This window comes from Anabrus simplex, chromosome 6 (assembly GCF_040414725.1).
Source record: "Anabrus simplex isolate iqAnaSimp1 chromosome 6, ASM4041472v1, whole genome shotgun sequence".
Taxonomy (NCBI): domain Eukaryota; kingdom Metazoa; phylum Arthropoda; class Insecta; order Orthoptera; family Tettigoniidae; genus Anabrus; species Anabrus simplex.
Window position 1 is genome coordinate 79,244,710 of NC_090270.1, and position 17,598 is coordinate 79,262,307.

The window sequence follows — 17,598 nt, forward strand, 5'->3', positions numbered from 1 at the left end:
GTAGCGAGAATGATTTCTGGTACAAACAGGTGGGAACAATGGCAGGAGGGTATTCAGAATGAGGAGATAAAGGCTAAATTAGGAATGAACTCGATGGATGAAGCTGTACGCATAAACTGACTTAGGTGGTGGGATCACGTGAGGCGAATGGAAGAGGATAGGTTACCTAGGAAAATAATGGAGTCTGTTATGGAGGGTAAGAGAAGTAGAGGGAGACCAAGACGACGATGGTTAGACTCAGTTTCTAACGATTTAAAGATAAGAGGTATAGAACTAAATAAGGCCACAGCACTAGTTGCAAATAGAGGATTGTGGCGACGTTTAGTAAATTCACAGAGGCTTGCAGACTGAACGCTGAAAGGCATACCAGTCTTTAATGATAATGTATTTAGTATGTATTTATTTATTGAAAAACACAAGGCAATTACAAATTATTTTTCCACATGGTTTCCTGCTTTGGAAATGCATTTGTCCCAGCGTATGGGCAGCTTTTTGATGCCCTCCTAGAGCTTCTTTAAGCGGTCCGAACAAATGGAAATCACAGGGCGATAAGTCCGGGCTGTAAATAGGATGATCAAGTGTAATCCAGTGCATTTCCTGTAGCTTGGAGACAGGTAGAGCTGCAATATGGGACCGCGCATTGTCATGGAGGAGGATGACCTGTTGATTCGGTTTATCTCATCTTTTGTGGCAATATGCAACCCTCGCCTTGTTCAACTGCTCACAGTAGTAAGCAACATTGATTGTGTGTCACTCATGCCGAAAATCAATAAGGATTAATGTCTTTAACCGCACGAATGTTTTCGTCTGTAATGCTGGTCCAAGGACGGCGATCGTGTTGCTGATTTTCCACACATTCTTATCCTTCCTTGAACATTTTATGCCAGGCAAACACATACATCCTTGACATTGTTTGATCACCGAACTGTGCAGTCAATCTCTGGCAAATTTCTGCCGCTGTAACTCCTTCACGAGCGAGAAATTTTATAATTAAGCGTTGTGCACTGGAGGGGTGCACCTGTTGCTCCGACATCGTGAGCGTTACTGACGAAACGGCGGGAAATATCTAACAGTACACTCTCCTCACTCCTAACAGTTCCGCCTAAGCATAGCAGAAGCGCAGGGCCAGTCCTACCAACTGTTGATGTTCAGGAACAAAAATCCTGTTTATATTTGATCGACCTTCGTATTATTCTAGTACTCAGCCATTAATTATATATGATATGGAATATATTTGAATAGTGTGAAGTATTCTTTGAAGTTTTCTCCACTTAAAAAATATAATGCGTCAAAAACATGCATGCTCAGACATTGAGTTCTCCACATATGATTATAGGATTCACTTTTTTTATATGGCTATATGCACGTGAATATACACAAGTATTGGAAAGGAACAAGCAAGTGATGAATCAAATCATATACAGAATGATAGGAACATGGCAGTGACAATTCAGTTGCAAAAAGAGAAAAGTAGGAGAAAGGGGACATGGGCAAACATTAAAAAATAAAGCTTGAACATTATCCACATCTTCACACAGATGTCATCTCATAGATTGGCTCTCTTCTCATCAATTCCATTTCTTCTCAGTTCCCTGACACCCTTTTATTCTGCTTCCCAGCTTTTACCCCCTGTATTCATGTTTATATTTATGTCTGTGTTCTTTTTTCTGTGTTTTTCCCGCATTTTATCCTACACTTATCACTTGAAGCCCTAAGGGTAACTCTGAGTGTTGATGTGTCTGATGAAGTCTGAAAGCCAAAAATAGCTTGTCAGGGGTTGATAAAAAATGTCTGCAAAAGAAAACACTGAGATTAATCAGGGCAGAGCCCATCTGTGTGGAAATGAATGTGTGTGAAGATATAGACATTGTCCTTCGTCTCTTCTTTCCTTTCTCCCTGTTCTCTCGCAGGCTTGTCATTGCCTCCTCTTATGCTCCCCCTTCCTTTCTTCTCCTTTCTTATCCTACACATCCCACATCATGACTAAAGATCTGTCAAGAGCGTCCTTCGATGAGTGTTGATGTCCGCAGCTGGGAAGCGAAGACAAGCTCGTCAGAGGCTGAGAAGAGATGGATGTAGAACTGGGATTGATGAAGAGAGAGCCTATTTATTTATGGCAGTGTATGGAGTTCTGGAGATTGTCCTCTTGTGTCTTCATATTTGTCCTTTTCTCTTCTTTCTGTTGCTCCCTCTTCACACGCTGACCTGCCTTTGTGTTTGTTGTATTTTGTGTTCCTTTTCATGTACCTCTCTCTGTATGGCTTAAACATAAAGAACAGTTTCCTAAAGTTGAGGTCTACAGAAACAATTTTGTGAAGCACTGACTTAGACATGTCCCTAAACTCCTAATGGTGAACCACAAAAACAAAAGGTTTTTTAGTGTTCGATGACGTTTTCGACTCATTATGCTGAAGAAGGTGACGACATGTTGAGTCAGATCGTAATGGGAGACGAAACATGGGTTTCGCATATCATGCCAGAATCAAAGCAACAGAGCATGGAATGGAGACGCACACATTTGCCTATGTAAAGGTGAAGGCCAAACAGACTCTGCCAAGCACAAGATCAAGAACTCTTGGTTATCGGAGCAAGCGGCAAGTTTCTATGAAGAGGGTGTTCAAAACTTAGTTGCAAAGTACCCAGCTCGCTGGAAGGAATTCATGATGGTGATAAAGAGAGAACCTGTTAATCTATTCATTTCACTGCAAACAAGTGATAATTAACAATAGTGACTGTGAAAACCGTAGTTGAGAATGTGGAGCTTGAATTGTATTTATTTTGACTATTTAGCAAATAACTTCAAAATTAAATAAGAAATTATAATAAAAGTGAATAAATATAAAAGAAAGCAAATACAAACTTAGCGGCTATGTAGAAAAATAGAGTAAAGTATGTAGAATCTGCACATAAATGTGGTGTTTGAAAATCATCTTTCATTGTGTAGTTATTTTCAAATGGCCCCTACTTAAAATACATGCCTCGTGCTTATGTAAATGAAATGTTTCAATGACATAAGCCTACTAATAAAGTGGTGGGAGTGCAGACTAATAACAAATGCAAAAGTAACTCCCTGTTCATGGAAGTCACATTTAAAAAAAAAATACAATATTAAAATAGATAGAATTCCTCTGCAGTGAATGTGATAGATGAATTGTTTCAGTATTATTGTGAGAGATATTGAGAGTGAACATGTGCATATGGACATTACACGAGTATTTTAATTTGGTGTGGTTTTGTTGAGGTCAGTGAACTTGTTGTGCAAGTTCTGAGAGCTCTAGAGAGCTGATAACATAAATTGACCCATGTGTGTTTGAGTCATCAGTCCATAGACTGGTTTGATGCAGCCTTCCATGCCACCCTATCCTGTGCTAACCTTTTCATTTCTACATAACTATTGCATCCTACATCTGCTCTAATCTGCTTGTCATATTCATACCTTGGTCTGCCCCTACCGTTCTTACCACCTACACTTCCTTCAAAAACCAACTGAAGAAGTCCGGGGTGTCTTAAGATGTGTCCTATCATTCTATCTCTTCTTCCCGTTAAATTTAGCCAAATCAATCTCCTCTCACCAATTCGATTCAGTATCTCTTCATTCGTGATTCGATCTATCCATCTCACCTTCAGCATTCTTCTGTAACACCACATTTCAAAAGCTTCTATTCTCTTTCTTTCTGAGCTAGTTATCGTCCATGTTTCACTTCCATACAATGCCACGCTCCACATGAAAGTTTTCAAAAACATCTTTCTAATTCCAATATCAATGTTTGAAGTGAGCAAATTTCTTTTCTTAAGAAAGCTCTTCCTTGCTTGTGCTAGTCTGCATTTTATGTCCTCCTTACTTCTGCCATCGTTAGTTATTTTACTACCCAAGTAACAATATTCATTTACTTCCTTTAAGACTTCATTTCCTAATTCAATATTTCCTGCATCACCTGCCTTCGTTCGACTGCACTCCATTACTTTTGTTTTGGACTTATTTATTTTCATCTTGTATTCCTTACCCAAGACTTCATCCATACCATTCAGCAACTTCTCGAGATCTTCTGCAGTCTCAGATAAAATAACCATATCATCGGCAAATCTCAAGGTTTTGATTTCCTCTCCTTGGACTGTGATTCCCTTTCCAAATTTCTCTTTGATTTCCTTTACTGCCTGTTCTATGTAAACATTGAAAAGGAGAGGGGACAAACTGCAGCCTTGCCTCACTCCTTTCTGGATTGCTGCTTCTTTTTCAAAGCCCTCGATTCTTATCACTGCACACTGATTTTTATACAGGTTGTAGATAATTCTTCGTTCTCGGTATCTGATCCCTATCATCTTCAGAATCATAAATAGCCTGGTCCAATCAACATTATCAAATGCCTTTTCTAGATCTACGAATGCCATGTACGTGGGCTTGTCCTTCTTGATTCGATCCTCTAAGATCAGACGTAAAGTCAGGATTGCTTCACGTGTTCCTACATTTCTTCTGAAGCCAAATTGATCTTCCCCCAACTCAGCTTCAACTTGTTTTTCCATTCTTCTGTAAATAATACGTGTTAAAATTTTGCAGGCATGAGATACTAAACTAATGGTGCGGTAGTTTTCACACCTGTCAGCACCGGCTTTCTTGGGAATAGGTATAACAACATTCTGCCGAAAATCGGATGGGACTTCTCCTGTCTCATACATCTTGCACACTAAATGAAATAACCTTACCATGCTGATTTCTCCTAAGGCAGTCAGTAATGCAGAGGTAATATCATCAATTCCAGGTGCCTTGTTCCTATTTAGGTCACTCACAGCTCTGTCAAACTCTGACCTCAAAATTGGGTCTCCCATTTCATCAGCATCAACAGCCTCTTCATGTTCCAGAACCAAATTATCTACATCGTTACCTTGATACAACTGTTGGATATGCTCCTGCAATCTTTCTGCTTTGTCTTCTTTTCCTAGAAGTGGCTTTCCATCTGAGCTCTTAATATTCATGCACCTAGATTTCCTTTCTCCAAAGGTTTCCTTGATTTTCCTGTATGCAGCATCTACCTTTCCCAGGACCATACAGCCTTCGACATCCTTGCACTTCTCCTTCAGCCATTCTTCCTTAGCTACCTTGCACTTTCTATTCACTTCATTCTTTAATCGCCTGTGTTCTTTTCTGCCCTCTTCATTTCTAGCATTCTTGTATTTTCGTCGTTCATCAATCAGGTCTAGTATCTCCTGAGTTATCCACTGATTCTTAGTTGATCTTTTCTTCCTTCCTAACATTTCTTCAGCAGCCCTAGTGACTTCATTTTTCATGACTCTCCACTCTTCCTCTGCTGTGTTTCCTTCGGCCTTTTCATTTAGTCCTTGTGCAACATGTTCCTGGAAACAATCCCTCACACTCTTTTCTTTCAACTTGTCTAGATCCCATCTTTTTGCATTCTTTCCTTTCTTCAATTTCTTCAACTTCAGATGGCATTTCATGACCAACAAGTTGTGGTCAGAGTCCACGTCTGCTCCTGGGAAAGTTTTGCAATCCAACACCTGGTTTCTGAATCTCTGCCTAATCATAATGAAGTCTATTTGATACCTTCCAGTGTCTCCAGGTCTCGTCCATGTATACAGCCGTCGTTTGTGGTGTTTGAACCAAGTATTGGCGAGGACTAAATTATGATCAGTGCAGAATTCAACCAGCCGACTTCCTCTTTCGTTCCTTTGTCCCAATCCAAATTCTCCTACTGTACTACCTTCTCTTCCTTGGCCTACCACTGCATTCCAGTCTCCCATCACAATTAGATTCTCGTCACCTTTAATATATTGTATTAAATCTTCTATCTCCTCATATATTCTTTCAATTTCTTCATCACCCGCTGAACTAGTAGGCATATAGACCTGCACTATTGTGGTGGGCATTGGTTTGGTGTCTATCTTGGCGACAATAATTCTTTCACTATGCTGGTCGTAGTAACTTATCCGCTGTCCTATTTTCTTATTCATTATTAAACCAACTCCTGCATTTCCCCTGTTTGATTTCGTGTTGATAATTCGGTAGTCGCCTGACCAAAAATCCTGTTCTTCCTGCCAACGTACTTCACTTATACCAACTACATCTAACTTTAGCCTATCCATCTCCCTTTTCAGATTCTCTAACCTACCACAACGATTCAAACTTCTAACATTCCATGCTCCGACTCGCAGAATGTCAGTATCCATCTTCCTGATGATCGCCCCCTCTCGTGTAGTCCCCACCCGGAGATCCAAATGGGGGACTAGTTTACCTCCGGAATATTTTACCCGGGAGGAAGCCATCATCAGTACATCCTTCATACAGAGAGAGCTGCATGTCCTCGGGAGATGGTTACGGCTGTAGTTTCCCGTTGCTTTCAACCGTGTAGCAGTATCAACACAGCTAAGCCATGTTGAGTATTATTACAAGGCCGCATCAGTCAATCATCTAGACTGCCGCCCTTGCAACCACCGAAAGGCTGCTACCCCCCTTTCGATGAACCATTCGTTAGTCTGGTCTCTCAGCAGATACCCATCCGATATGGTTGCACCTGCAGCTCGGCTATCTGCATCATTGGGACACGCAAGCCTCCCCACCGTGGCAAGGTCACATGGTTCGCAGAGGAGGAATTGACCCATTCCTGAAAGAAATTACTAGAAAGGCTGAGTGTTGCAAGGCGTTAAGCGAATGCAGGCGACTCGAACTCCAAGGGAGTATTTTGAAAAGATTGTTCTGGGATGAAGACCAATTGGACGCCCTAGGAAAAGGTGGTTAGATCAGATAAGAGAGGACCTAGAGAAGAGAGGAGAAACATGGGATGTCCTAGAGAGAAAAGAAGCATACCTGGACCGTAGCAAATGGAGGCACATTGTTTTGAAACATCGTACGCAGCTCGCTGGAAGGAATTCATGATGGTGATATAGAGAGAGCCTGTTAATCTATTCATTTTACTGCAAACAAGTCATAATTAACAGTAGTGACTGTGAAAAAATGCAGTTGAGAATCTGGAGCTTGAATTGTATTTATTTTGACTATTTAGCAAATAACTTCAAAATTAAATAAGAAATTATAATAAAAGTGAATAAATATAAAAGAAAGCAAATACAAAGGTATTTGATTTGCTTATGTTATGGTCTGGGTGAAACCTGTTCTGAGAACACAACTTTCAGTACTGAAATATACTGTTTCTATTTTTCCATTTAAATTTTTTGCATCCGCATCCTGCTTATATGTTGGCTTTGTCAGAATAACAGAGTTACATCTCGTTGATTATACGTTCTATGGTCAATTATGTTATAGAAAATACTGTAACTAATGTTTAAGCTCAAAAAGCTGTAAAGATGTTCCACTGCACTGTTCTGATGAACTTACATAAAAACAAATGCACATAGGAATGATCAAATGGAAGTGATAAAACAAAATCGATAAAATTTTGGCAATTGGCAGCTGTGATGGATTGAAAGTCCTGATATTCTTATACCAGATTGGTACCTGATTATTGAGTTAAATAGAGTAGTCATCTAAATACATTAACACAGTCTTTAAGCAACCTGTTTTACCATCGCTTTGCAGGCAGTAATTTCTTTTCATTTTGTATTGCAAAAATTACTTGTTTAGATTGATGCTTTCACAGTCCATTATTAGAACAGTCATGGATACCTTCTGAGAAGGTAGAGCAAAATCTTCATAAAACAATGTTTCCATGCAATTTGCCTCTTTCACACACCATAAACCCAAAAGAATGTCATGTTTATATATAACTTAAAATCTACAAGAATTTTTGTTGGCCAACTAGGTGATATATGGCCATTGTATTAAAGTAGCTTACAGGAAATTAATCATTGACTATTATCCTTAACTCATCATTCTATGAATGCGGCTTCACTCGGTGAGCAAAATAAGACAAATCTTCGTGGCAAAAGGAGGACTGTACCATAAAGAAAGCCTTAGCATAAGGGCAATAAATCTATCCCAGAATTCTTTTAGAAGGCCTTCTATATTGTGTAGTAGGTTAAGCAGCAAGGACATTTGTCATATTGCATTTATCAACTTGTTACTAGGATAATAAGAGTTCTCCAAAATTAGTATCGTTGATGATTTATGTAACATTCTTAAACAAAATGTATTATTTTTTCAGCTCTTGAGGAAATGTATTCTTACAATGACTCGACCTACAATTGAAGGACCACTTGGTCAGCCGCCTTTCGAAAGACCAAGCATTGCCAAAGCCATTACTAATTTTGTTCTATACAAATTTGGGCATCTAGCACAACGGGTAAGTATATGAATGAAATATCTCTAACATAGTGTTAACAATGATAATGCTTTTTTAAGAATTTAATTCTTGTGATCTTTTTAACCCTGGAACCGGCAATCGTCGCGATCGCGACTCATTTCCCTGTTACTCAACCGGCAGAGTCGCTATCAAGATGCATTACGCCAGCACTGACTAATTTCGAGATAGGGCCTTGACACTCAACATCTTTATGACATATCTTGCATCATATTGAAGAGGAAACTCTACTCTATAAATACACCACAATTCTGAAGTAGTTTAGTGTGACAGAGTGTGCAGTATACACGTGGAAAAACGAGAGCGCTTTGCAGACGGTCATTCTGTTGTGCTTGCTGTGGCTATCCGATGTGCATTAGCTTTCGTGGCGCAAAATGAGTGAATTGTCAGGGAAGTAGTGAAATTCGTAATTGTTTGTTTGATCTGGACGGCGAAGGTGATAGTGACGTACTTTTAGAAGGAACTGACGATGATGTTGACAATAATTCATCAGGTAGTGGCGAGTTATATGAGCCTAGGCTACGTGATTTCGATACTGTTGTTGACGATGATGTGGAGCATAATGAACCAGCCACTGTGATAATAATGATAATGACGGTAATGCAGTTGACAAAACAGAACCGAAGTGGACAAGAGTTTATCCACCAGAGCTAGAAATAAAAGTGGAAGAGAAGTTCAAGGTTCGAAACGCTGGTATATGAAATTGCCCTCCCAGGATCAGTCCTCCTCTAACATATTTCTATTTGTTTTTCTCCAATGCTATCCGGAATATTTTAGTTACTGAAACTAATAAATACATACGCACAGGAAATTATACAAATAAAACGAATTCCGGAAATATGGGTCCGTATTCACGTCTGCAAAGATGGGTTGACGTTACAGTATAAGAAATGAAAAAAATCATTTCTCTAGTTATAAATATGGGTCTGAACTCTAATGACAACATTGAAAAATAGTGGTACACTTCAAAATCGCAAATAACTTATTTCCATTTGTTCTAAAGTCATGTCACTCAAACGTTTCGACTGGAAATAAATATTCTATATCCTGTTGGTAATTTTTGAGGCCTACATACTCTATAGATTGAACACCGACAAACCCCTTGAACAGGAGGAATTTATGGTTAGTATTGTCGAAGGTCTTGTAGATGAAGAAACTCTTCAAAACATTCCACCTGGACCTTCAGGAGAAAAGGGACATCAGCTGGTACGCCTCCCAGGAAAGAAACTGCGGTTGTGCCCTGTCTGTTCGACTGCAGAAAAAAAGCCACACACCCACTTCTTGTACCCAGGATGTAATTGTAATGTCCATCAACAGTACTACCATAAATTAGAACATTTTTGGAGGCCTATGAAAGCAGGAAGAAAGAGGAACCGCCCCGAAGGTAGCGAGGATGAATCTAAGTAGACTCGCGTTTTGGTGCGATGTGCCTGTGTTACTTCAGTTCTATTTTACTTTACAATACTTCAATGTAGTGAAACCTTTTGCACATATTTTTAATCAGCATAAAATTGTGCAAATTTTTTATATAGTAAAATTGTCATATAATATTACTTTTTACGTACACGTTGCCCAGAACTTTTGGATTATTTTGGAATACTTAGCGTGTGTTGGATACTTCGTTCATACTGCTTCAGGGTATAAAATTGGTAAGTTTAATTTTCTACTATAGTATTCTTCATCCTTTTCTGAATAAAATGACTTGTTATACGTAAAAATAAATTGAAAAACAACATTTTTATGAATTTTTTAAAAGTTGCTTGCAAAACTCGCCTAAATGCTTGCCGCTTGAGGGTAAACTGCTTGCCGGTTCCAGGGTTAATATGGAGGAGGAGAATAGATAAGGGTGTCTATTACAGAAACCTTGATAAATTTGCGAACTCTTTACTATTGTTTCTACTGTCCTTGAGTGAAGAGGAGATCTGTCAAATACAGGCTAACTCCGCTAAGGGCAGTAGGGTACACACTTCAAAACTTTTTGTTTTCCTGGTGTAATTGCAGCTGTAAGTAGACTGAAAATTATGGAATTCTAGCCAATTTTTTTTATTGTGTCAGTGCTAGGTTTTAACAGTAATATCTATGGAATTTAAAATATGTGCTCAAATAATTCTGTATCAGGAAGTTTCATAAGTTCTGCTTATGTTTCAAAAAAAAAATCCAGAGAAGGCCGCTATGAGAAATGATGGTAGAATGAGTTCTTGGTTCAGGGTAGTTACAGGGGTTAGACAAGGCTGCGATCTTTCACCTTTGTCGTTCATTGTGTATATGGATCATTTGTCTATCTGATCATCAGCCAGAAGCTGGTTGTATCCTCAGATAGCACCACCAGAGATTATGCAGTCATAGGGAAACAGCAGAATCAATACTGGCAGCAAAATAAGTCACACTAGGCAAGACGAGGAGCGAGGTAGTTTGCCAGTGCTCTGCTCACTGGGCCAGAAACTGCTATTGCAGCACAACCAGCCACACCTTTCAGAACACTCAGAGACAAATTATGCTCCAAATGTCATTAGTCAGCTTTACCCACACCTCAGCAGCTTCCATGTCATTACAGCCATTGGGACTGGGACTTCACTGGAAGCTACATTTTGCTTTGGCTTGTACCAAGAGACAGATGCAAAAGTACTGCATCCATCATGAAATGGGAACAGGCTTAGTGGATCATTTACTGAAAGGTATAAAATGGCAGGGAGGGATTCATTCAGGTGGAAATGTAGTAAGCAGTTTAGCCTGCGGCAACAACTTGATCTTACTGGCAGATTGTGCAGAAAGTCTTCATTTTAATACACCCCACCTTGGAACTTGAAAAGAGGTGCAGTGAGTATGATATGAATTGAGTATGAGTATTTAGGATGTGTACTTTCCGAGGATGGTAGCATAGTAAAGGAAATTGAATCAAGGTGCAGGAAAGCTAATCCACTGAGCTCGCAGCTGCAATCAGTGGTACTATATTCTGTTAGAAAGAAATCAGCTTCTGGACAAAACTCTCTTTACAGTACCATGCAAATTAATCGGATCAAGGTATTTTTTTAATAATTTTCTCATGGTTTTCTACATTCTCTGTGCATTTTTTGCACAAACCGTGTGATTATTATTTTAGGTTACAAATGTATTTATTTCGAGGTATGTCATTTTGCGGAATTACCGGTATGGGGTTTCCTTATTTATTTATTTATTTATTTATTTATTTATTTATTTATTTATTTATTTATTTATTTATTTATTTATTTATTTATTTATTTATTTATTTATTTATTTATTTAATTTATTTATTTATTTAGCATATGGCAACACATTGGAATATACAACAATATATAAATTATATCTAAAATAACTAGGCGTTATTACAATTAGACATAAAACAGAGTATACAATGACAATGTATGCACTTATATAGTGAGAGTTAATTTTTCTATCCAGTTAATAGCATCTGGAGTCAACGTTAGAATGTCCTTCAGATCACCCGAGTATGACACTGATGAACAATGTGTTGGATGGTCTGGGGAGTCGCTCCATAAACACAAGATGGATCAGAAATTTTGTTCCATTTGTAGAGAAAGTCATTACATACTCCGTGATTTGTACGAATCCTGTTGGCAGTTTTCCACGTATATTGAGGCAGATTCAAAACCAGCTGGTTTAATTTGGGTATTTAAAACTGTTACAATGTCTGGTGGTGCATGTTGGATCCATTTTTCTTTCCAACGATCACTTATATTGAAGCCCTTATTGAAAAGTTCAACAGCATATTTTATTGTGGAATGTCTGGATTTTAACCTGAGGTTTCCTTGTGCATTTAGTAATACCTTTGTCTTCAATGGATATTACTCCCAGGAAGTGTGGTGCGATTATAGCACACGATATACGACACAAAGAGAGTTGGATACTGAGTTTGGTTTGGTGTTAGACACTATAAATGGAATTATTCAGCAGCACAAATAGACTGGCTCAATTTCACTGAAGAGAAAGGGGAACTATGCAAGGAAAAAGATGACACTGACTAATGCACATTTTCTCCTCAGAAGAAGCAAATCAAACTTGGACTCACTGCTGTGGACTTGGCTCGCGAATTGGGGTGAAACGGGAATTAATCTGTATTTTTGTAATGTTCATCATAGTCTTCCAACGGATGGAAGGAAAGACTGCAAACCAGTAAAGAAACATCTTCTAACAGTAGAAATGTGCAGGAAACATTTCTTGTGGGCACGTAGTTATCAGGATTGAACAATGGAACACTGGAAGAAAGTGCTTTTCTCTGATGAGAGTCATTTTAAGTGCAGGGGCAGAGGATTCAATGTGTGTGCCAAGCAAAGAATGTGCCAACAACTTCAGCACATTTGCAACAAACCATAAAACACCCTGTGAAGTTGTTGTTTTGGAGGTGTTAGACACAGCTGACGGGATGAGGAAATATGGCCAGTCCATCCTGATACTGGAAAAGAGAGTTGTTGGTGAGCTAGAAAATTTTTCCAGATGGTGTCAGAATTTTTCAGCAATATTTAGCTCCTTACCATACTTTTAAAAAAGTGAAGAAATTGTTCAGTGAGAACAATATTCGTGTCATAGAGTGACCAGGGAACTCCCATGACGTTAATCCTATAGAACATTTGTGGGCTATCTGCAAAAGGAGACTATCAAAACTTGACTGTTCCACAAAAATGCATATGATAGTTTCAAGTTAATAATACTGTATAATAATTTTGTGTAGCTATTTCTAGCCGAGTGCAGCCCTTGTAAGGCAGACCCTCTGATGAGGGTGGGCGGCATCTGCCATGTGTAGGTAACTGCGTGTTATTGTGGTAGAGGATAGGGTTATGTGTGGTGTGCGAGTTGCAGGGATGTTGGGGACAGCACAAACACCCAGCCCCTGGTCCATTGGAATTAACCAATGAAGGTTAAAATCCCCGACCCAGCCGGGAATCGAACCCGGGATCCTCTGAACCGAAGGCCAGTACGCTGACCATTCAGCCAACGAGTTGGACAAGTCTCAAGTTACAGTGTGGTTTACCAGACAAGTTGGTCGTGCGGTTAGGGTTACACAGCTGTAAGCTTGCATCTGGGAGATAGTGAATTCAAACCCCACTGTCAGCAGCCCTGGAGATGATTTTCCATGGTTTCCCATTTTCACACCAGGCATATGCTGGGGCTGTACCTTAATTAAGGCCATGGCCTCTTCCTTCCCATTCCTAGCCCTTTCCTATCCCATCATAGCCATAAGACCTATCTGTGTTGGTGTGAAAAGCAAGTTGTTATTTTTTTTTAAAAACCAGTGAGGTTTCATCATGATGGACTTTAAAATATGTGCTCAAATTTGTGGAATCTATGCCAAATCATGTAAAGCATGAACATAAAACAGAAAGGGGGACATATTGGCTGTTAGCAAAGGTTAAAGGTATGTATTAGGTGAATAAGTGCAAATAAATATGAAACATGTATGTTATCGTCATGTTCCAATTAATTTGCACGAAAGTGTACATTGATCTGTTTTGAGGCCACCTTTCCTGTACGGGAGTGAAAGTTGGATGGACTCAGCTTATCTTATTCATAAGTTGAAGTTTGACACAGAAAAGTAGCGAGAATGATTGCTGTTCCAAACAGACCGAAACAATGACAGGAACTCAGAATGAGGAGATGGCCAAATTTTGAATGAACTTGATGGATGAAGCTGTATGCATAAATTGGCTTTAGTGGGGTGGTCATGTGAGATGAATGGAGGATGATACGTCACCTAGGAAAATAATGTACAGTGTTATGGAGGGTAACAGAAGTAGAGGGAGATCAAGACAACAGTGGTTAGATTCGGTTTTTAAGAGGTATAGAACTAAATGAAGCCACAGAGCTAGTTACAAATGGAGGATTGTAGAGGTGTTTAATTAATTCATAGAGGTTTTCAGACTGAACATTGAAAGGCATAACAGTCTATAATAAAAATTTATATATATTTCACAGCAATTTTCCTAGTAGCAGATGAAATAGGAACCCATGTCCCTTTGCCATCCATTCTTAAATAATACTTTAAACTACTGTACATTGTCATTGTTCCAAATCATTACAGTACAGTTACGAAGTATTGTATCTGCCATCTGACCATCATGCTATTACTCTGTGTGATGTTTTCTATCTTACACTATACCGAATTTTCCTCTCTAACTTGTTCACAGATATACCCCTTTTGCTTGAGTTCAGTACATTTTGAGATTGAAGATTATGCATTGCTTCTCAATATTTTTATGAGTATTGGAAAGGAACAAACAAGTATGACTTAATAATTTTATTCATTTATCTTGATTGAATTGCCACATTATACCTGTTTTGCATCACATATTGTATTATAACTCATCATTTATTTACTTTGTACCTGAAGGCAGTTATCAAGCACTGGTTATCATCACAACTAGCACAGTTTCCAATCACTAGCTGAGTCTGTTTGAAATGTAAGCCTCTCCATCATTACCTATCACTCTGCCAGCTCTCCATTAAGATTTTGTTCCAGACTTCTCCTCTCTTCTCCACACTGTCTTTCACCCCTTTAGCGACCTGTCCTTCGCATCTTCCTCTCAGCCTCTTGCCGCTCCCTTCCATCCTGTGCATTCTTGTAGGAATCCTGGAGTCCTCCATTCGTTTGAATAACCCATACCATCTTAGTTGGCATTTCTCTATTCATTCTTGTATGAGTTCCTCATTCATTACTTTCCTCACCTTCTTGTATCTCTCTCTGTGTCTTGTTACTCCAATTCTGCTCCTCAAGAATTTCTTTTCACTTGTCTGCACATGGCATCATATTGGGGAGACAACATAGTCCTTGCATATGTGGAGGATATTGTTCTTATTGGCCACATTGAATTATAAAATAGGCAGTTATTTGTGGAACTAGAGGAAATGGCAGCAAAAAATTGGCTTACGGGTAAATGATAAAAAAGACACATTACATGGTTGTACAGAGACCGAAATATGAGGAGGTTGACAGATTGCCTTTGAAGATTGGGAACACCAACAGGAACACCAAGCTAGAATTAAGAATGCAAATAAGTCATTTCACTCTCAGCCCTATATTAGGCTCCAAGTTTTTAACAAAGAATTCAAAAATGATTATCTACAATACAATCATTTGACCAGTACTTTTGTATGGCTCCGAGACATGGAGTATAACCAAGAAAGAGCAGCAGCAGTTGTAAGTCTTTGAGAATAAAGTTTATAGAAAATGATTTGGCCCATCGTTCGATCCTATCTCTCAAAGTTGGCAAAAAAGATCTAATTACAAGATTTACACCCTGTCCAACAGACTGCGCTGGGCTGGACATATACTGAGGATGCAGGATAACAGAGCACCAGTAGAACTGTACAAGGGATCTCTTAATGGGAAAAGACCTTCAGGAAGGCCCCAAGCACCTGGAAGAAGGAGATCAACAACGTATGCCAGACCCTCCAAATTGATAACTGGGAAGAGCAGGCTCAAAATCAAAAAGGATGGAAGAGGATTTTGAGATCGACACGGGAACTTCACGTCCCTCAGAAGCCTACTGAGTGAGTGAGTTGTCTGCACTCTGCTAATAGCCCGTTCTTTCATTACCCAAATCTCTGATGAATAGATTAGTACTGAAACACAATAGGTAGGATATATGTATAATATGTTTACTTTATTGGGATAAATCCTTGCTTCAGATCAGGTTTCTAACACTTTGAAGAAATATCTGTGTCTCTCTTCTTTGTTGTTTCTGCCATCTTCCTCTATTATTCTTCATATGTATTTGAAACTTTCCTCTTTCTTCATTCTTTCTTGTCTAATACAATATCTTTCAGATATATTCATATATTCAGTGGCTGCTCATTTTGGGGTGGCAACACCAGTGTGTCAGCACATAGCTTAAATGCATAATTAATGTTGTAGTGTTCTAGCTTGATTACAATGACATTTCTTTGCACATTCCAACATTAAAATCCTATAAACAATGATATGCAGTGGTTGACATAACATGTTACTTTTGATTGGATAAAGCATTTGAAGGTCATAGTTATTCTTGTTTGGCTTATGCTGGGTTTTGTGATATAAAATGTGTTTCTTTACCTACTGTTGTAGGAATGGCAGACTATGTACGATTTGGCAAAAATGTTTCTTCATTGCCTGAATCACTGGAATTTTGAAACTCCGAGTGCAAGAAGGCAGGTTGTGACCACAGAGGAAGTGTCAGCGTACAAAGTAAATTACACAAGGTTTGTATACTTCCTAAATACGAAAATGTCTTAACCAGCTTACGAATTATGTTTTGGAGATGGACCAATCAGGAGCATATTTTCAAAACGTCCTTTCTCCACATTTTGAGGAAATTGACTTATGGGTACATTGATAATGTCCATCTCTTTCTCCGTGGAATGGTGATGAGTTTTTGAGGCAGAATGTCCTTTTTATAAACATAAAACTTGGTTAAATATGAGCTGTGTTTCCAAAGAGTCTCTTCTCCACAGCAATATGGCTGACTGGAGTGCATCACAATTATGTTTACAAAATGTCTCTTCACCTCTATGCTGTATAACAAAGACTGCCATTATTGTTTCAAAGCTGTCTCTTATCCTCCAATACAACTAGATATAAAGGCAATGCAAAACGAGCATTTTATGGAATTTCTTTACAAATACGTTGATAATTGTGTAGTGGTGACATTGTTGCATGACTATGAGATGAAGGAAAACAATTTAACTACAGGTTATGGTGTAATAATACACTCAAGTCCTTGTGCTCCGTGTGCGTTTTCTGCTCAGTTATAGTGCTTTTACGTACATTGTTTGGTATATTTAATAAGTCTGGACATCCTTTTTATCAGGTGTTTACTGTTAAATTTGTTTCCACACAAAATAATGGCAGAAAAACAGTCAAATGAAGATAGTGTGAAAAACAGTGTAGTAGTTGCTGCTCCCTTGAGAAAAGGGAGAAAATGTACTAGGAATGAGGAGGAGTGGAAGAAAAATGTTAAGAAATGCTACAGTAAAATTAGGCTGTTCGCAGATGGGTGCAAGGGCCAGAATAAGAATTCTTCCATGATCTGTATGCTTATGTACTGGTTGAGTGTCTGTGCCCTAAGCAACATCAAAGAGATAGAGCTCATATTCCCTATACCGGGCCACTCATTCATCCCACCGGATCAAGTTTTCAGAAGAATTGAACGTGAACTCCAAAAGATGGACACAATAATTCAACCTGATGACTATCTGAAAATGATTAATAATCATGGGACTGTTTTCAAGTTAGTGGATGACTGTACAATTCATGACTGGGAAAACATCTCACTGGCTTACATTAAGAAACCTCAACAGTGGCACTTCAGGTTCGCAACAA

General features: G+C 38.8%; 1 protein-coding gene across 4 annotated transcripts in view; it reads left to right on the forward strand.

Annotated features, from left to right (window-relative positions):
* The window catches only part of Gcn5 (Gcn5 acetyltransferase), a 122,567-nt gene that overhangs the window by 35,440 nt on the left and 69,529 nt on the right, over window positions 1–17,598 (forward strand). For all 4 annotated transcript variants that reach the window (XM_068228053.1, XM_067149040.2, XM_067149043.2 and 1 more), the window contains 2 exons: window positions 8,112–8,249; window positions 16,345–16,478. In XM_068228053.1, coding sequence (XP_068084154.1) covers window positions 8,112–8,249; window positions 16,345–16,478 — 272 coding nt within the window. The remainder of the gene's footprint in view (window positions 1–8,111; window positions 8,250–16,344; window positions 16,479–17,598) is intronic.